The sequence below is a fragment of the Camelus bactrianus genome, chromosome 13 (assembly GCF_048773025.1).
Source record: "Camelus bactrianus isolate YW-2024 breed Bactrian camel chromosome 13, ASM4877302v1, whole genome shotgun sequence".
Lineage (NCBI taxonomy): Eukaryota > Metazoa > Chordata > Mammalia > Artiodactyla > Camelidae > Camelus > Camelus bactrianus.
The window spans coordinates 65,513,908-65,534,433 of record NC_133551.1 but is presented as its reverse complement, the minus strand read 5'-3'; the positions used below and the strand labels follow the sequence as shown (position 1 = coordinate 65,534,433).

The window sequence follows — 20,526 nt, the reverse complement described above, 5'->3', positions numbered from 1 at the left end:
CTATGGTCGCCCAATCGCAGCTCGCGGTCGTGGAGTATCACCCGGAAGTGATTCCAGTAAGCCAGGGCTGGCAGTCCGTAGCCGCTTCTCCGACGGTGAGGATCCAGGAGCACCACCGGAAGTGTCCTGGTAGGAGGCGGATTCTCTGAACGCTATTGGCGGAAGGGGCGTGCGGCTCCGCCTCCCGAAATGAAAAGGCTCAATCCTAGAGAGACAGCTCTGCTGCAGCGGCCAATCAACAGGGTCGAGCGCCTTTTGGCTCCGCCCATCCCGGGCTCCCGCCCGGAGCCGAAGCCTGCTTCCCGCCGGAGCTTGAGCGAGATCCCGGCTCTTCATCCAGTTGGTCCTGTTGTGGGCCGTCGTGCTCAGCACAGGGTCTGGGGCGGCGGTGGAGCCACCCGGGGGCAGCTTCTCGGTCTTTACTGACCCAGGACAGAGTCGGGACTAGAAACCAGGCCCCACCTCAACGATCTCCAGGGAAGAAGTGGTTGGAAAAAGTTCAGAGACGAGCGGGCACTTTGTCCTGCCCAGGGTCTTGGCACGGACTTGTCCTGCGCAGCCTGGTGGCCCACTCTGGAAGCAGTGTGGATGGGTGGCGGACTGACCTACCAGTCAGAAACTCTAGCTGGGTTCATTTCCAAGGTCCGTCTCCCATTAGCCCTGTTACCTTGGCATTTCACTTGTCTCCAGGCCATTCTCCTAGGCTGGCAATAAAAATAGCTAAGCCCAGCTTTCCTACTTACCTGTGTGCCTTTGGAACAGCCTGGGCTCTTGGGAAGACTAGGGCGGGTTTTGAAGCGCATAGTGCAGAGCCAGGCTGAGCCTCCACTCTACTGCTGGCCCCACCCCTTCTAAACTGACACAGGGGCCACCAGCTCACCTCAGACCTGCCTCAGTCACACCACGGGTCTAAGTAAAAGCTACCCTCCAAGACTTTAACTCTTCTCTGGTCCCAACCACAATCCTGGGGCAAATGGTGGGGGTAACTGGAGAGAAGGTGGCCGTTCTCTTCTGACCTTTTATACTTGCCTACCAAGCCAAGAACGTGGGGGCAAAAGTCAGAACCTCCTTCTATGCATCTCCTTAACTGATTCTATCTCCATCCCCACTGGCTGCACATCTCTCACCCCTAACTCCCAACCGGAAGCCCAGCCTCTTGCCCTCCTGCATACAATACCACATCAGTCCACCTCTAGCTCAGACCTAATGCTGCCAACCAGTAGCTTAGCAGTCTGCCACAGCTCAGAGGCACGCAAAGGCTTTTCACTCAGGTCGCCACCTAAATTCATCTTGACAGCCTCATCCTCCTCTTAGTCCCTGCTCAGAGTTTCCATGGAACAGTCTCCTACCTTTAACATACCCTGAGCCTTTGTTCACACAGCTCCCTCCACCAGGAATCCTCCCTCTGCCCACACTCCCATCTTAAGCCCCTAGGATCTTCATCCTTTATGGTAGCCCCATCTGATGCCACTCCCTTCACAGGGGTACTTTGTTCCTCACAAAGACCTGATCTTGTGTCCTCTCACTCAAAAGTATGCACTACAGCCTGCCTCCCTTAGATGATCCCTGAAGTTACCTAAGCACCCTCCACCTCAGCTTCTACAGACCGTGAGTTCCTTGGCCCAGGTACGTGGCTTGTGGCAGGTACCACAGTAATTAATACAAAATTACTGAGGGGGACCAACCTGCTATGCACCAGGCACTTGACACACTATCTCATTTATCCTTCACAATAGCCCTGTGTTGGTGTCATTCCCATTTCACAGATGAGGCTCAGAGTGAAAGGCTCAGGACAGCACCAAAGGCCAAGTCTTTTCCCTCAGATCATGGTTCCCTCCACAGGGCAGGCTTGGGGTACAATGGACAAAGGGATGAGTGTGTCTTAGGCAGCTGGGGAGGCCCGGATTAATTTCTGGCCATGTTAGGACACCCGGTTCCGGGACAGCCCCTGTGGACTGTCAAGACCTGGGTCTTCTCTGGACCTCAGCAAGATGTGGCCTCTCTTTTCCAAAATAAGGACTCTGCTTTCCTGGGTCACAGATCCTTCAAGAATCCAGCGACAGTTCACGTGCTCTCTCCAGAAAAAAATGCACTTGTACTCACAATTGCAGGGAGTTGCAGGAACCCGGGAGCCTGCACGCAGGTAAGAACCCCTGCTCCGGAAAGAGCTTCCACATGAAGGCTCGGCCATGGCAGTGAGGGGCCCCAGTGACGCAGTCAGAGGACCAGAGTACTTCATTAGTAAAAGGCAGTTTATTGGGGCAGCTTAATGTGGAGTGGCCTCCTCTGGGCCGCAGACGAACTGCTCTAGGATTCCTCCTGTGCCTGTCCCACCGCGCTTCCCCACCAAGTGGGGCCAACTGGACGGAGGCACGATTTTCAATCGCCAAGACGTTGAGCTTGATCCATGTGGAAGTTGCTGCCCAAGCTGTCGGGCTGCTGGTGGAGGCCCTGAGGCAGAGCTAAGGTTTCTGAGCCCGGCGGGGCACAAAACAACACTGGTGGGCACATACGGCTCTGTAGCAGGTGAGCAGACGGAGACACTGATGTGGGCGGAGAGCCTGAGCGGGTCTCTCCAAGGATGGTCCAGCCTCCAAGGGGGCTCAAGCACCAGGCAGAGTAGGCTTTCTGGGAAGCAGGGAAGGGAACCCTTGGGGGCACACTGATCACCATAGGGGGCAGGTGGGAGGAGGCCTGGCTGGGGCTGCGAGGGCCTGGCCATCTCACGGAAGCCTGAAGGCAGGGTGGCAGCAGGCAGTGTGTTCACAGAGGCTCGCTGCCAAAGCTGCTTTTGCTTTTCTTACGCTTGGCCTTGGTGAAGGGGATGTCAAGAGACTCGAGGCGGAAGGGCCGAGGCTGGGGCATTTCAGGGGCCTGGGTGGGCGGGATGGCAGAGTGGTTGCTGAGCGGGGAGCTGAGGCCTGGCGGCGAGCTGTGATGTGCTGTGGAGAAGAGGAGCGGAGCGCCGGTGAGCCAGGAGTGCAGGTGATGGAGAGAAGAGACTCCATGAGGGGTGGAGGGGTGGAGAGTCTGGCCCACCCCTCACCCAGCCAGGGGCCCTGGTCCTGCAGCGGGGACCCCAAGCTCTGAGAAGCCGCTCTGGTTGAGGCCTCAGACCCAGCGCTCCATCTGTGTCCAAAGGGTCTGGGCTGGGAGCATGGAGTTTGAGAGTCTCAGGCTGAGGCAGTCTGGGATCTCAAACCAGACAAGCCTGGGTTCAAAGTCCAGCTCCGCCACTTCCTGGAAGTGTAACCCTGGGGAGCTGCTCCTCATCTCTGAGCCTCGGTTTCCTCATCTGCAACACTGGGCACAACACCAAGTACTCAGCTGATGTTAGTTTCTTTCCTGCCCAGCTTTTCGCTCCTTATTCCTCAACTCCACCCACTCTGTCTCTCAAATAACATCAATAGAGAACTGAGATTTGCTTTTTATTGATATTTTATTGAAAACTCTGTGGTCTTTGATTTTAGTTTTAAAAGCAGAATAACAAAGTGATTTTTTTTTGCAGGGGTGGTGATTAGGTTTGTTTGTTTGTTTGTTTGTTTGTTTATTTAAATGGAGATACTTCAGATTGAACCCAGGACCTGCTAGGCACACATCTACCACTGAGCTATACCCTCCCTCCACCAAAGTGATTTTTTTTGATTCTCGCTTGTAAAAGCATGTTTTGCTTTTGTTGTCCTTTTTGCCCTCCACCCCAGCCCACCCTTGGCTCAGTGGGAGAACGTTATAATACTGGCATCTGAGGAAGCTGGTGAGTACCCCGTGCCGGGGCCTGAGCTGTGTGCTGAGGGCCTACTGTGTGTCAGGGGAGACAGAGGAATCCGACTCAGCACCTCTCCCCCAGGAGACAGAGGGGTAGAGGAAAGGGGAGGCTGTGTACTGAGCACCTGCTCCACAGCGTCCTGTGCGCCAGGCCCTGGGCTGGGCCATTTCTCCAGCTCATCTCACCTGGTCCTGAGACGGAGGTCTATACCCCTCAGTTTACAGCTGAGGAAACTGAGGCTCAGAGAGGAAAAGGGGTTTCTGACCCAGGCCTGTGTGACTCCAAATCCATCCCAGTTGCCAGAGGGCTAGAGGACAGGAGGTGGGCGGGGCACTCACTGAGGCTCTTCATGGGATCCGTGCTGAGGATCTGACTGGCCCGCTTGGACCGGAAGTAGTTACTGGCAATATTTTCACTGTCACTCCGACTGAGCATCAGCTTGTAACGGTCTTCTTCCTGCTGGGATTCCAAATCCTCATGGGTCACACCCCTTGTTTGTGCAGTTTCTGGGCCTTACGCAGGGCTCAGCAGCCTCTGCAGGCCTGAGTGATGGGGCTGCCCTGAGCCTCACTGCCCACATTGGTGTACCTGACTTTAGAGCCCAGACTCCTGGGGTGGGATCCAGGCAGTTTAGGGTAGGAGAGTCAGTCTCCAGCCAAGCCTACACACACTCCCCCTGACCCCTACCTCCACCTTCCTTGGGATGGGAAGTGCCTTGTTCCTCCTGAAAAGCTCAAAACAAGGTATCCTGCCAGCTCCATCAGAGGCAGGGACAATACTAAACACCCCAAACCCATCACAGTATATTCATAGGATTAGGTAATAATACAGTACGTGGCTCACGGGCCCATTTATGATCATTAGAACTGGAGTTCCAACCTTTTTATCACCAAGGACTATTATTTTTCACTGCTTTAGTGGACTGTCTTCTTCAACCTGAATCTCTTCTTTCAGGAAACTACCCTTTTCCTGCTTGACATGCTCCTGGTGGGGGTGATCACTCATAGCGCCCTAATACCACCACTCCCACCAGCCAGTCTCCTTGCTACACAGCTGGACATGTGACCCAGACTGGATCAGTCACAAAACTACATCTTTTGGATATAGTCATTGGTCCAAGAGTAGGCCCATGATCCAGGCAGAGCCAATCAGAATCTTTCTACAAGCGTTGGTTTAAGGATGCTCTAAGAGACCAGGTCTCTCTTCCTATTGGATCTCCAATTGCTAGCAGCCATCTTTCCTGCCACATGGCGAAAACCTGCTTGACTCCAAAGCTAGGATTCCAAGGGAAGCAGAACCAAGAAGTGAAAAAACACACAGAACCCTGACTGTTTGACCCCCTAGATCCAGTCATGCATGAAACTGTTGCACTTAACATGAACCAGTGAATTCCCTATTTTGCTTATGGGTAAGTATCCATCATTTAGAGCTAAAAGCATTCTAATATAACCCATTTGTGGTTCCAGGTTAAAAGTGTCTTTTTTTTAGGAACAACTTTCTTTTTTTTTTTTTTAAATAACGCTATCAAAAGCAGCCAGTCAGCTTAAGACCAGCCTGAGTTGCTCAGGCAGAAATGCTTGGCTGGAATTCATGAACCTGTGAGTGGCCTTATCATGACTGCAAGGTATGTTCTATGTAGGTTTTCCAAAATATCTATAATGGTTTAAGGCAGGGATCAGCAAATTACAGCCTACGGGCCAAATCCAGCCCACAGACTGTTCTTATAAAGTTTTATCGGAACACAGCTGTGCTCATTCATTTACGTATTGTGTCTGGCTGGTCTGTGCTATGATGGCAGAGTTGAGAAGTTGTGTCAGAAACCAGAGGGCCCCCAAACCCTAAAATATTTACTGTTTGGTCCTTTAGAGAAAAGTTTGCTGACCTCTGCTTTAAGGGTATATATTTGTTGTAATACAAAATAAAGGAAATATGAAATAAAGTGACTTTAGAATCCCAATGCCTGTTTATGGAAACTCTGCTTTCCCTCTGGTCCCTATGACCGACTGTAAGTGCCTCTGAATGAGGGGCAGAGTCGGTGGAGGGTCTGGGTGCTAACGGAGTTACACAGAAAGGATCCAGGCTCCGCCCTCGGCTTTAATCCTTAGGTGGATGGAGGTAGAGTCCAGCCCCTACAACAGCGCTGACCCACTGCACTTGGGGGCCAAGCCCGCCCCACCATGGCTCCCCACTCTCTGCCCGCTCGCCCAGAAACCTTACCATGCCTGGTTCACCCGTGTTCACTGCAGAGGTTTTGCAGGCTGGTCTGTTCTGTGGCCCTGTTGAAACTGCTATGAGAAAACAGAAGCTAAGGTCACTGCTGCCAGGAACGAGGGCCAGAGGGACAGGGCCGGGGGTGTGGGGGGGTGCTCCCCCCCAGAGCAGGGGGTCAGGCCAGGCTCAGACTCAGAGCCAGGGGAGAACACCTCCCAACCCAAGCAAAGCGATGGCTTTGGGAAACAAACAGCAGAAGCACTCAGACGAAAGAAGCCATTTCCCTGCTTCCCGTCGGCAGAAAGGCTGCTGCCTGCACTTTGCAGGAACTGGAGCGGCTGGAGTTTGAGCAGGGATGGTGCCAGTGCCATCCACAGTCGTCAGAGATGTAGGTGCTCAGGGAGTCTCTGGCCAGGGGGAGGGCTGGTGGGGGCCACTGTGGGATGTGGGCGCCTGCTTCTCCCTGAATGGGCAGAGCCAGCGTGTGGCTGGTGAAGACCCACTGCGAGTCTGACCTATTCTGAGGCTCAGTGCAGGTGGAGGGCCTTCAAGATCATCTTATCCAACCCCTTCTTCATGAGGATCAGGGGACCAAAGCCCAGAGAGGGACAGTGACCATCATAAAGTCATACAGGAGGTCAGTGGCAAAAGCAGAAGGCCTGAAACAACAGCTCATTTCTACCCTGGCCCACAACACACTGCTATGACTGTGACTTTAGATAAGTCACTTACACTCTCTGAGAGTCCTCATATGTAAAATGGGTGCACTAATCTTTTTCCTTCACTGGCTTATTGTAGGATGAAATAATGACAATGGTGATCTTGAAATAAAATGTGCCTGGCACTTAAAATGTGCCAGGCATGGCTCTAAGGGTTTTACATGTAAGCCACCCAGCAATTTTTAAGGAAGGTGCTGTTATTAATCTCCATTTCACAGATGAGGACACTGAGTCACAAAAAGCTCGCACAGGGAATGGTGCAGCCAGAATTCCAACCCACATCTGTTTGACCCTTAGGTCCCCAACAGTTTGGGTACCCAAGGTCACATGTCTGCTGCACCCACAGCCAGCTGGGAGAGGCCCATGGCTCCATCAGAAAGCAGGAGGGCACACTGTGGAGAAGGGCAGGGACAGCCAAGGGGACACCAAAGCTCCTGACCTACTGGGAGGCTGGTTTTGATGACGATGGGCTCGGGGATCTTCCAGAAGCCATTATCCTCATCCCAGCAGGACTCACGCCTTATCTTCTCCAGGTTGCTATAGTTACAGTCCCGGCGAATCAGGGGCTGCACCTGCTCCAAGAGCTGCTGCAAGAGCATAAAGTCACGTTCCTGCCGACGGATGGTGGCCAAGTAATCGATCTTCTCTAGCTCAAACTCCGACTGCAGATCTTTGATCTCCACTTCTGCTGCCCGAAGCTGAAAACAAAAGAAGGATATTTTAAATTCGTGGGAATGATAATCATGTGTAACCAACTGAGAAAAGAGGATACTTGGCAGGACACAGGTGGGCAGGTAGCCATCAGGGAGGAGAGGGTACACAGGAGCTTCACCTAAGTTAATTCTGCTCCATGTGTGGAGCTGGAGAGTAGACACAGTCATGGTAACAAGCTATATAGCTCTGTACACTTGTAATCATTCACAATGATCTTTGTAACAGCTTTAGTGGGATATAATTCACGTCATCTAATTCTTCCACTTAAAGTCTACAGTCCAGTGGCTTTTCGCATATTCAGAGTTGTGAATCACCAATCTACTTTCTGTTCTTACAGATTTGCTTACTCTGGACATTTCATATAAATGTAATCATACAATATGTGGTCTTTTGTGTCTGGCTTCTTTCACTTAACATGGAGTTTTCAAGGTCCATTCATGTTGCAGAACGTATCAGCACTTCTTTCCTTTTCTTGCCAAATAATATCCCATTATGTGGATATATCAGTATATCGTTTTTTCATTCATGATTGTTTCCACTTGTGGCTATAATGAATAACGCTACTATGACCATCAGTGTACAGTTTTTGTGTGTGCATGTTTTCATTTCTCTTCAGTGTAACTGCGGAGTCATACTATGTTTAACTGGACTATTTTCCAAAGCTACCACACCATTTTACAGACCCACAAGCAGTATATGAGGGCTCCAATTTCTCCACAGCCTCACCAACATTTGTTATTCTCTGTCTCTCCTATTACAGCTGTCCCGGTGGGTGGGAGATGATATCTCACTGTGGTTTTGATTTGCATTTCCCTAAGGGCTAGTGATGTTGAGCTTCTTTTCATGTGTTTACTGGTGATTTGTATATATCTTCTTTGGAGAAATGGCTGCTCAGATCCTTTACCCATTTTAAAACTGGATTGTCTTTATTCTTGAGTTGTAAGTTTTCTTTATATTTTCTAGATATAAGCACCTTATCATTTTATATGATTTGAAAATATTTTCTCTCATTCTGTGGGCTACCATTTCATTTTGGTTTTGTTTTTGTTTTTTGGGGGGTGGAGGTAATTAGATTTATATATTTAATTATTTTTTTGATGGAGGCACTATGGATTGAACCCAGGGTCTCATGCATGCTAGGCATGCATTCTATCACTTGAGCTATATCTGCCCCACCTTGTCTTTTAATTTTTTATAGTATTTGAAGCACGAAAGTTTTAATTTTGATTAAATCCAATTTCTTTTATTTCTTTGTTGTTTATGTTTTTGGTGTCATGCCTAAGAAAGCATCGCCTAGTTCAAGGTAATAAATATTTAAACTTGTGTTTTCCTCTAAAAGTTTTATAGTTTTAGCTCTTAATTTAGGATTTTGACCCACTTTGAGTTAATTTTTGTATACAACGTGAGGTTGTAGTGCAACATCATTTTTTGGCATGTGGGTATCTAGAGTTGTCCCAGCACCATTTGTTGAAAAGACTGTCCTAAGAAAAAAAAGAAAAAAAAGAAAAAAAGACAAGACTGTCCTGTCTCCATTGAATCATCTTGGCACCTTGTTGAAAATCAACTGACTGTAAATGTGAGGGTTTATTTCTGGATCCCCAGTCCCATCCCATTGATCTACATGTCTGTCTTTACACCAGAACCACAGTCTTGATTACTGTGACTTTGTAGTAAATTCTGAAATCAGGAACTATGAGTCCTCCAATTATGTTCTTTTCAAGATTATTTTGGCTATTTTGAGTCCCTTGAATTTCCATGTGAACTTTAGGATCAGCTTGTCAAGTTCTTCAAAGACACCAGCTGGGACTTTGATAGTGATTACCTTGAAATCTGTAGATCAATTTGAGGAGTACTGCCATCTTACCAATATTAAGTCTTCCAATCCATGAATATAGGATGTCTTTCCATTTACTTAGGTATTCTTCATTTTGAATATAAGTTTTATATTCCTTTTGTTAAATTTATCCCTAAATATTTTATTCTTTTTGACGTGTTATAAATTGTTTTCTTAATTTTATTTGCAGATTGTTCATTGCAAGTGTATAGAAATACAATTACTGTTTGCTTGTTGATCTCATACCCTGCAACACTGCTGAACTTGTTCATTGATTCCAGTAGGGGTTTTTTTAGTGGATTCCTTAGGACTTTCCATATATAAAGATCATGTCACCTGCAACTAGAGACAGTTTTACCTATTCTTTGCCAATCTAGATGCCTTTTATTTCATTTTTTTGCCTAACCGCTCTTGCTACAACCACCAGTCCAATGTTGACTAGAAGTGGTGAGAGTAAACATCCTTTTATTGTTTCTGATCTTAAGGGAAAAGCATTCAGTCTTTCACTATTAAGTATGACGTTAGCTGTGAGTTTTTCATGCCCTTTATCAGACTGAAGAAGTTCCCTTCCATTTAGTTTGTTGAGTGTTTTTATCATGACAGGTTTTGAACTTCATCGGATGCTTTTTTTGCATCAATTAAGATGATCATGTGGGTTTTGTCCTTTATATTATGTAATACACTAATTGATATTTTGGGATGCTAAACCAACCTTGCATTCCTGGGATAAATCCCACTTCAGCATGCTGTATAATCTTTTTTATATATTGTTAGATTTGGTTTGCTGGTATTTTGTAGAGCATTTTGTGTCTATATTCATAATTAATATTGGTCTATAGTTTTCTTACGTCTTTATCTGATTTTGGTATCAGGTGTTACTGCCCCATAGAAAGAGTTGAGAAGTATTCTCTTCTACTTCATAATGATTTTTTAAAAATTTTTTTACCTATTTTTTAAAAAGTATTTTAAAATATTTTTAAATTAATTAAGATATGTCCAAAACCTCTATAAGGAAATTTATAAAATACTCCTCTAAGTGACACAAAAATTAATTTGAGCTAATATAAAGATATACAATGGATGTTCCTGGACCAGATAATTCAACTTCGTAAAGATAATCAGTACTCCCGAGCTAACTTATAAATATAATATAGTTCCCCCCCAAATTCCATCCATTTTTTTCTTTTTCTTTTGAGCTTGTCCAATTGTCTATCAAGTTAATTTGGAAAAAAAACAAACAAGAAAGAATATCTAGGAAAAACCTGAAAAAGAAAATCACAGAGAGAGGATTACCCCTTTGAGATTATAAAACAAGTTATAAATCCTCTGAATTTTAAACAAAGTGGCTGGCACTCGTACTTGAATAGACAGAGTAAGAGAAATGAATAGAAAATCCAGAGTTATATCTAAGTGCATACAGAAATTTAGCATACAATAAAAGCAGCACTGAAGTCAGTATAAATGGACTTTTCAAAAAATGGTACAAAAGATAACACTGAATCAGCTCCTCACACATGCACCAGGATAAATTCCAAGTGGATCAGAGATTTAAATGTAGAAACAAACCCACACACATTCTAGAAGAAAACACAAGTGAACATGTCCAACTACGATTCAAGATCTATATGCAATAATAAAGTTGATCAGTTGGACAAAATAATTTTTTTGGATTTTTGTATGGGAAAGATGCCATAAAGCATCATAAAAAAGACAAACTAGAAAAAAAAATTTCCAACTTATATCACAGACCAAGAGTTAATATTTCTAATATAAATTATAATACTTCTCCTATAATGAACTATAAGCAGAGAAGAAAAAGAACTACCACCCTCATCAAAAAGTGGACAAAATATGTGAACACAGTTTAGAGAATAAAACCTGCAAATGTCCCTAAAACATAAGAAAAAATACTCAATCTTGCCCACAATATGAAACACATAAATTGAAACTACACTGAACTATATAATAAATAAGTTCTGGGAATGTAATATACAGCATGGGGACTATAGTTAATAACACTGTGTTGTATATTTGAAAACTGCTAAGAGAGTAGATCTTAAAAGTTCTCATCACAAGGAAAAAACCATTAACTACGCGAGGTGATGCATGTTAACTAGACTCACTGTGGCGATCATTTGGCAATAAGTATAAATACCGAATCATTACATTGTATACTGAAATCAACATCATGCTATACATCAATTATATCTCAATTTAAAAAAAAATTTTTTAAACTACACTGGGATACTACTTCTCATCTATCAGAATAGCAAAAAAACCCAATTTTTCAGTCTACTCTGTTGGTGAGGCTGTGAGAAAACACACATGCATGCTAGCAGAAATGCAGAGATACAGTCCCCATGCAGGGAAGTTGGCAATATCCAGCAAAATCACATATGTATTTACTCTTTGTCCCAGCAATCCCAGTTGGAGGAACTGATTCCAAAGAAACCTACCAAAATAAAAAGTAGTATACAGACTATTCACTAGAGATCTCTATTGTAGCAGAAGATTGGAAACAACCCAAATGTCCATCAGGAGAGGACTGACTGAATAAACAGTGAGGACCATGTAGCAGTAAAAAGGAATTAGAACTATTTTCAGATACTGCTATGGAGTGATTCTCGGGATATATCGTTATGTGAAAAAAAGCTATGTGGAGGAAAGTTTGTATAGTAACTACATTTATCCAAGAAGGGGGAGGATATGTATGTGTAGGTGAGGGGGATGTGTACACACACCCACACATTAACTTATATTTAAAAATACACACAGAGTTCTGGGTACCTGAAGATAATGGTAGCTACCTAAATCTGAATCTCTCCAGAGAGATCCTCAGAAAGTCACATAGAACAACAAGGAGAAAAAATAAAACCATCCTCAGCCCAGCCTACCGGCCAGTAGGAACATAGGAATGTCAGTCCTACAACCACAGAGGATTAAATTCTATCAACAACCTGGTAATGGATTCTCCCCTAGGACCTCCAGAAAGAAATGCAGCCCTGCCAACACCTTCATTTCAGTCTCGTGGAATCCTAAGCAGAGGAACCAGCCTCACTATACCTAGAATTTGACCTACAGAACTGTGTAATTGGTGCTGTTTTAAGCAACTAAATGTGTGGTAATTTGCTATAGCTGTGATAAGAAATGTATGAAGAGCTCTATTTAAAGCTGTATGGTCAGAAGAGTGTGCTATTGAGTAAAAAATCTAGTAAGCCACCCCAAACCTTTACCTCTGTCTGGCTGTTAGCATAACTGACGCCATCTTGGGCCCATTCAGTTCCTCCTGTCCTTCCACTGACCCTACCTAGGGCTGTACTGTGTAGCAAATCTCTACTCTGTCGTCAAGGGCTCTGTAGTTAATGAACACTGTTTAATGATCGTTAGGTCCAGGTGGCCTCTATGCTACATTAGTCTCCAAACAATGACAAAGACCTTTGCTGACGTAGTCCCAGGACCCACAAGACTAGTTACTCTTTCATAAATCTTGACTTAGGAATGTACTTCTTGTTTCCAAGCACGTACTCCGACCCCTAGGTTAACCACAGAACTGTCCCAATGGCCCCTCAGTGCTGCAGAGTGCAGCTGCTAATGCTCGGGGATTCCTGTCTGCCCGATCCTACCCTGTGAGTAGGTTACCCTGTAATAAACTGATCCATTGGTTACATGGAGATGCCTGACCCGTTTTTTAGTCTCAAGCTACCTGAGTTTGGTGGGCACTTTTTGTTCCCTCCATCTTCAATAATCTCTGCATTCAGTTGTTACTGAGAGTGCAGAAAAAACAGGAGATTATGAAATAAACAGAAGAAAGCAGATGTATCTGATCAAAGCTACTCTAAGAAACATAAAATGAAAACCAAAGCATTTCAGCAGAAGAAAATTCCCCGTAAAACACAAGCACACAGAACTAGATTTAAAATGTAACCAACACCCCACCATGAATAAAATTTCCTTAAACAAGTATTCACTGATATGAAAATTTCAAATCAGAAATCTAAAAATCTCAAAATGGAAATGGGCAAAAATGAAGATGAGAAATGGAACATTAGCAGAAAATCAGGAAGGAATTTTTTTAACAGGTTCGTAGACCAAATTACAAGAAATCCAAAAAAGAATTAATTCAATTAAAAATATAACAAACGGTATTAAGGGAAGGCATGAAAATAGCCCCCAAAAAATTAAAACTAAAGAGGTTTAAAGAGGAAAAAGTATCCGCTTTATGCTTTCACAAGATCCCTTGGTAACCAGTGTTGGGTGGGGATGAGGAGGGGGGAACCCTGCAGGTGGTCAAGGGAGACATTATGAGGCCCAGATCACCTAGAGGACGTTCCGAAGGACATCTAAGTGACTGTCACAGGTGGCAGAACCTCATTCCTCTTGTCCTCACTCTCCATGCTCAGCCACATAGTCGCCTTTCTGTTCCTGGAACTATGAACCGCGTTCCAGGCATTGGCCGGTCTCTCAGCCGAGAACGCTCCTCCCTCAGGTCATCACACGCCTGCTCTTTCTTAACCTTCAGGTCCCGCCTGAGAAGTAACCGCCTCCACGAGAATGGCCCTGTCCCCCTATCTAAGGTGGCCCAGGCACATCTGGGTGCTGGCGGCACAAGGCACTCACTTTGTGAAAATAAATTCAGTTGTGCATTTGTGATCTGTGCATTTGTACTTCAGTAAAAGTGAAAAAATGGAAACAAAGCAGCCTCCATCCCTATTCTCTTCATTGAGCCATCCCTCCGTGACAGTCTCCTGCTTGTTTCACTGCTGTGTTATTACTTAGACATACGCACACTCCCCCTGGACCGTGAGCTCCACGACAGCAGAGAAGCACCTGTCACCGGGACTGCTTCCAGCACAGGTCAGGGCCCACAGTAGGCGCTAAATACACAAGGTGTCTAGATCAGGGATGAATCCCTGCCCAGCGCTGCCTGCGTGCCGGGGAGGGGCCGGCGGGGCGGGGCCTAAGTCCGGGGCCTCACCTTCCTCTGCATCTTCTCCAGCAGCTTGCTCTTGGCCCTCACTTCCTCCTGGATGGAGTCATAGACGTTGAGCAGCATCCAGTCCCCGCTGTCCTCGTCGGAGTTCTGCAGGGCTGCCACCAGCTGCTTCTTGCGCTCGTCCGCATACCGCTTCCGCCGCCTGTGCTTCTCCTTCAGGTCCTTGTTCTTGGCCTGCTCCCCCCCGACCACCTGCTGCTCCAACAGCTGCAAGCTGCGGAAACGGAGGAGAAAGCAAACGTAACAAAGCCTGCCGATCACTGAGCACAGGCTGTCCACCCTAATGTCACCCACTCCTTCCAACAACCACACTTCACAGAGACGTAAACTGAGGCCCAGACAGGCGAAGCCACCGGCTCCGGGTCAGACCCAGGGTTCCTACCAGATCTACCTGACCCCAGGCCTGTACACCCAGCTGCCCCGGTGGTTCTGCCCCCAGGAAGGGGAGGGCGGGAGTCTCCCTCTGGACCAAGAGCTGAGCCACCTGCGACTCGCCACCCGCCTCCCGGTCCACCCGCTCCTGGTCCACCCGCCTCCCCGTGCTGATGGCTGCGAAGCGGAGCAGGCTCGCAGCTGTGCTCCGGACAGCCTGAGGGATCAGAGTAACCCTGGGTTGTGGAGCACGCTCAGTACAGTCAGTGCATAATGCTCAGTCAGGGACATGCACAGTGTGTTTTTTAAATATTTATGCCTAAAATGCTCCCAAATGTTTAGAGTTGAACCTTCTGAAGGTACACGTTTTAAATAACGACAAAGAAAGGCTCACGTGGAGCTCCCCACTGTCCAATAAAGCACCACAAAAGTGTTTTAGATTCTGCCTCTTCCCAGAGGGATGTAAGGGGCGTATAACCACAGGCGTTACAGGGGCTCGTAACAGGATAGATCACGCTCGAGGGAAAGACGGGGCCATGCAAACCCATCAGTCCAGCCTAGACTTGCTTCAGGCTTGGCTCTGAGCTCGACAGCACCCAGGTAACAGGGGAGCCGTGTCCAAGTCACTCCTCTACTTAAAATCCTTCCTGGGTTATAACTGAATCACTATGCTGTACACCAGAAACTAATACAACTCTGTAAATTAACTAGACTTCAGTACAAAAATACCCTTCTAGGGTCCCCATCAGAATGAAGCCCCAGCCCCAGGGGCACACAGTGCTTCCCTGGAATCTCCCCCTGTACCCCACCACCCCTAACTCATTCCAGCTTTAACTCGGGGCTGCTGCTTCTCCAGACACCCAGACTGTTTCTGCCCTTTGCACCTTTGGGCCACCTTGGCTGTGTGTGCCTTGTACCTCAAATGCCACCCCTGAGGCATCTGTGGTGTAAACCTTATTTAGGTGTCCCCTCTTCTGAGAAGCCTTCCCTGACCACACTCCAGACCACACCCTGAAAACTGTCACATGTGCTGGGTGTTTTCTGTGCGCCAGACACCAAGCTGCCACCTCTGCAGGCATCGTCTCATTTGACCCTCACAACAAGCTTCTCGAGCTGGAACTCTATCACCCACTGTTTGGCTGGGAAGCTAAGGCACAGAGAGGTTAACCTTGGTCCAGGTGGTGGAGCTGGGAAGTGGGGGAGGCGGACGAGAATCCGGGGAGTCAACTGCACAGCTAGTTCACGTCTAACTGCTCCAGAACCTGCCTCCCCAGGTCTCGCGTACCTGGCTCCCCCTGGACCGAGAGCCCCTTGGAGGCCAAGGCGACATCCATGCATGCTTGCATCCTGGTGTCCAGCATGTAGCATTTGCTCAGTTAATGTCTGAACCATGGACTGTGGGACCAGAAAGGAGCTGAACCCTAAGCCATGGGGCTAACTCTGTCATGGAAGTGGGCCTGACACTAATCTCATCTACAGAGGTGAGAACCAAGGCTCAGAGATGTTAAGTGACTTGCACAAAACTGCACAGCAAGTGAGGAAAGCTCAGCTCCCCAGGCAGCCACAGGCGGTGTTTGGGGTGGCTTAGCCTTAGGGGGAACATGTCATCCATCAGGAGGGCACCCGAGGCTCAGCTGGGACCTAGGGAAAGCCTGCATCACCTGCCCTGGGATCCTGAAACCTGCAGGCCAGGCCCCACAAAGACCAGGTGGGGACAGTCCCTTCCCTTCCTCCTGGAGCAGCTGCTCCCTAGTTGGCACCTCCAGGCGGGGATGGGATCTGGGGGCACCCAGGCAGCTTCGTGAGCAAAACCCTGCCTGCCTGGAGGACTTGAGCACCATCCCCACCTCTGGAGAGGATCAGGGCCACCTCAGCCACATCAGGAGATCTGGGTAGGGCTCAGGAAGAATCTATGGACACCTCCACCCCTGAGCCCAGGGCATAGCTCCCTCCAGCCCCAACACTGGGTCCCAACACCCACTGGCCCCAGGCTCAGGAGCTTACCGGGCAAGCACCTGCTGCTGGTCCACGATGGGCAGGAGGTCATCTGTCAGCACTGCCACCTCCACGCCCACACTGTCCCTTCTTGCACTTGTCATGGCCAGCAGGGACTGAGGCTGAGCCTCCAAGGCCACCTGAGCCTCAGCCTCGGCCCCTGCACCAGGCTCTGCTGCCAACACCACCTCCTCGGTCACTTCCGGGCCCAGGTCAACCTCCTTGAGCACAAAGAGAAACCAAGGTGGAGGCAGGAGGCCAAGTCCTGGACGGGAGCTCACAGCAGCCTCAATCCTAGACGGGGCATCCTGGCCCCTGGCTGTCTGGGACAGCTCACTTCTGGCTCGGGGACACCATTTCCACAAAAATGTGCCCAATCAAGCTCCTGCTGCCACCATTTCCACCAGCAACCCCCCCCCCAAATGGTCCCTTCCTTCCTGCTTGGGACCCAGCTCCATGCCCCCTGCTAGCCAGGGTGCCCCAGACCTCTCCATCTACCATCTCCTGAGAACCTTCAGTGCCTGCCGGCTCCTACCCAGTAATCAGGTACAGAGGCCGGCAGATCGCTTTCTCTCTCCATGAACGTGGGTAGATTTAAAGGTTTCCTTCCACTCCCCTTGACTGGTTGTACTTTCTGAAACAGAAGAGAAGAAAAAGGCGGGGTCTGAGAGCAGCAGGGCCCAAAATGGGTCCCCCACTGTGGCGAGAGTTCCCTGACAGTGCCTCAGGGGCCCCCAGCCCCTGCCCCACAGCCCTTGTCCACCACACACTCCAGTACTATGCTTTGGACAAGGGTTCCGTGGCAGAGGCAAGCTTGAAAATCACTGTAGAACAGTGGCCTCTCATTAACACATCAATAAAAAGAAGTGTGACAGCTCCTTTGATTTGGACGCTGCTTTGCAGTCTCTGATAAGCCAGGGGGAGAACTGGGGTCATTGTCCTTGTTTTCTGGGGGAGAAAACTGAGGCCATAGAGGGAGGAGGCTAGTGGGAGTGTCACAGGAAGAACCACGCCCCTGGAACTATCCCCACCACATGGAGGGCCCAGCGGAGGGTGGGGGAGTGGACTCACAGTCCTGGGCAGAGGGTCGTCAGCTGCCTCAGCTTCAGGCCTGAGGTCATGGGGCTCCAGCAGATCTGTCAGAGAGGGGCGCTGGCAGGAGAACAGGAAGCAGGAAGTGGGGAAGAGGGATGATTGAGCCAGAATCATCATCTGCTGCCCCGCCCCGCCCTCTCCTTCAACTCCCCACACTGCTCACCCACCCCACCTCCTCCCCCTGCCAGTCACTGGGGAGAGAGGGGCTGGAAGTAGGGGAGAGGAGATAATGGGGGGGTGGACAGAAGAGAGAGGAAATGGGGGAGAGAGGAGAGACCCACACGTTCTGAGCACCTGCTATGTTCCCCAGAGGTGTTACCCGCGTGAGTTCATGTGTAACCCGCATCAGCATCCCCATTTTATAGACGAGGAGACGGAGGCCAATAAAGGTGACTGGCCAAGGTCACACCACCGAGTGAGTGGGACAGCTGGGATCTGAGCCCAGGTCTGTCTGATTCAAAGGCCTGTGATCTTTATACCCACACAACCTCACACACAGGAAAGGAAAGGAACAAAAGGGAGAAAAGAGAAAAAAGAATTTTAAACATAAAAGAAGAGGTGAAAAGAGAGAAGGCATTGGGCAAAGGGCCTGGATGGAGGAAGAGCAGCATCTCAGGACCCCTGGGTGGTCCCCGAGAGGTAGCTGGATTCGCACAGACCCCCCCTTTGAGAGCAGGAGGGTTGACCAAGGCTGCCTCTGGCTCTTTCAGGCCTGGGGTGCAGTGTAACCATGGCAACCAGCAAACTTCCCGAGCAGATGTTCCTCCCTCAGCAAAACAGGTGCCCACCTGGCATCACCTGGGATCTCGATCCTAACCTTCCTACTGATTTACAGAGCATTAGACAGAGCTTCTCTTCCCCAGACCCCTGAATACCTGAGCCACCACCACGCCAGAGCCACCGCAGAGATGGTGCCGGCAACGCCGGAGCAGCAGAGGTTAGGTGTCTGCGCATGCCCAGTGACCTCTGTGCCCCAGCCGAGCTCTGCCCCCTGAATTCCTGCATGGATCCTGCACGACATCAGCTACCTGCGTGCTGACCTTGGGTACGTCCGCGTGGGGCACATCCACCCCAGCCACCGTGGAGGAGAGCCTGGCCAGCTTGGCTTCCACTTCAGCAAACGGGTCGTGCAGGCCTGGTAACAGCTCCAGGGCCAGCAGCTGGGGCTCCTCTTCCTGGAGGAAGGGCTCCTCTTCCAACAGGGGCTCCGTGGCCTCCTGGCTGACATCCTCATCCAGGAAGTATCCACTCTGGGCCTCCACCTCGGCCACGGAGAACCCCAGGCTGGAGGGCTCCCCGGGCCCAGGGAAGGCCACAGAGATGGAGGTTTCATTGAGCATGGAAGACTCTTCAGACCCAAAAGAAACTTGGGTCTCCACCTTGGGCAGTTCCTCAAACCTGGGAGAAACCTCCACCTTGAAGACATCCTCACTGGGCAGAGTGTCAGGCATGGAGTAGATCTCGGGTTTCACAGCTGTCTCATACTGGAAAGCAGGTGAGTACTCAGAGCTGCTGGCAAACTCAGCCCTGGACATGACCTCGGCCTTGTAGAGGACTTCTGCCTTCAGGACAGCCTCTGTCAATGGAGACCTGCCTTTAGCTTTTCACAGGTTAGAATGGGGGGACCCTTCCCTGCAAGCTGGCCCCAAGCCCACCATCTCCAAGAGACTAGCCTAAGAACAGAGTCTCCCAAGCCCCCCAGTACTGGCTTCCCATCTCTGCCCCTCTGCCCATCAGAACTCAAGCCCTGCCTCCTTCCACCTCTCCCAGGAAGTCTTCCCTGATCAGCTCCATGATTTCTCCATTCTCTGACCTCCCACCCATTAGATGTTGGGCTCTTACCACCCTGCCTTGGGACTGCTCTTAATACATAAACTGACTGCCCTGCAGGACAGCTGGATTCGCACAAGAGAGGCAGGTGCATAAAAATATATTTCTGCGCCCAAGGCAAGAGCTCCCCATCATCAGATTTCACACCTAAGACCCTGAGAGGCCCACGCTGGGGTGACCAGCTCAGGGCTCTTGTCCACAGGATATGCATGAGCCTGGAAGTTAAATGAATGCCGTGGATGAATTTTAGCACGATCAAATAAAACCCCTCAGAGGCCTGCTATTCAAACTGGGCTGCAGGGAACGTTCTGAAGGATAGAAAGTGCTAGAATTTCCCCTTCCCTCTTCCTCTGGGTCTACACCAAGAGGGGCATCTCTCTGCCAGCTGGGATGGGATGATGGCTGTGCAGGCCTCCTGCTCCCAGCTCACGGTCATTCGACCGCCTCCTTTACATCCCACCCCCTTCTTTGTCGCGTGTCCTGGGCTTCCCTGAGAGAGCCCTGCAGTCCCCTTTGCTGAAATAGGACAACCACTCCCTAGCTCACGGCCTGAATTTCTCTGCCCTCAGTCTGCACACCTGCAACGTGAGAGTGCAGTGAATCCTGAGTCACTCAGGGAGTTCGGGGGAAGCCCCCAGCCAGTCCCTGGCGAACAGCAATGCCCAATAAACGGTACCAGTGAGGGGACCAACATGGTCCTCATTACACGATGGATTTTATAATATTTGAGTGAGTACTAGGAAGTCTGGGCTGCCTGGCAGCACAGGGGTTTAAAAAATAGTGACGAGGTGGAACATTCTAGAATGTCAAACAGAAGACAAAGATTTTCAGGAAGGTAAAAGTTTTTGCTAATGACTGAATGCTTACTTTGGGGTGTGGTTGCTTTGGTAACAAATGGGCTCAAAAGTGAAAGGAGACGGTAGAAAATGCAGAAACTGGGAGAAGGGACTTACATGGGTGATACATCCTAACTCTAAGGCAGCCTTGGGCGGGGGCC

General features: G+C 49.0%; 1 protein-coding gene across 2 annotated transcripts in view; it reads right to left on the bottom strand.

Moving 5' to 3' along the window:
* Positions 1-114: 114 nt before the first annotated feature.
* KIF17 (kinesin family member 17) overlaps positions 115-20,526 on the bottom strand; it is a 42,982-nt gene continuing 22,570 nt past the window's right edge. Inside the window, exons 8-16 of one of the 2 annotated variants that reach the window (XM_074377264.1) lie at positions 18,740-19,275; positions 17,676-17,756; positions 17,140-17,238; positions 16,614-16,825; positions 14,220-14,451; positions 7,136-7,394; positions 5,984-6,054; positions 4,105-4,225; positions 115-2,942 (exon numbers count right to left, since the gene is read on the bottom strand). In XM_074377264.1, coding sequence (XP_074233365.1) covers positions 2,764-2,942; positions 4,105-4,225; positions 5,984-6,054; positions 7,136-7,394; positions 14,220-14,451; positions 16,614-16,825; positions 17,140-17,238; positions 17,676-17,756; positions 18,740-19,275 — 1,790 coding nt within the window. In that variant the 3' untranslated portion in view covers positions 115-2,763. The remainder of the gene's footprint in view (positions 2,943-4,104; positions 4,226-5,983; positions 6,055-7,135; positions 7,395-14,219; positions 14,452-16,613; positions 16,826-17,139; positions 17,239-17,675; positions 17,757-18,739; positions 19,276-20,526) is intronic. The other variant, XM_074377265.1, reaches the window with a different exon arrangement.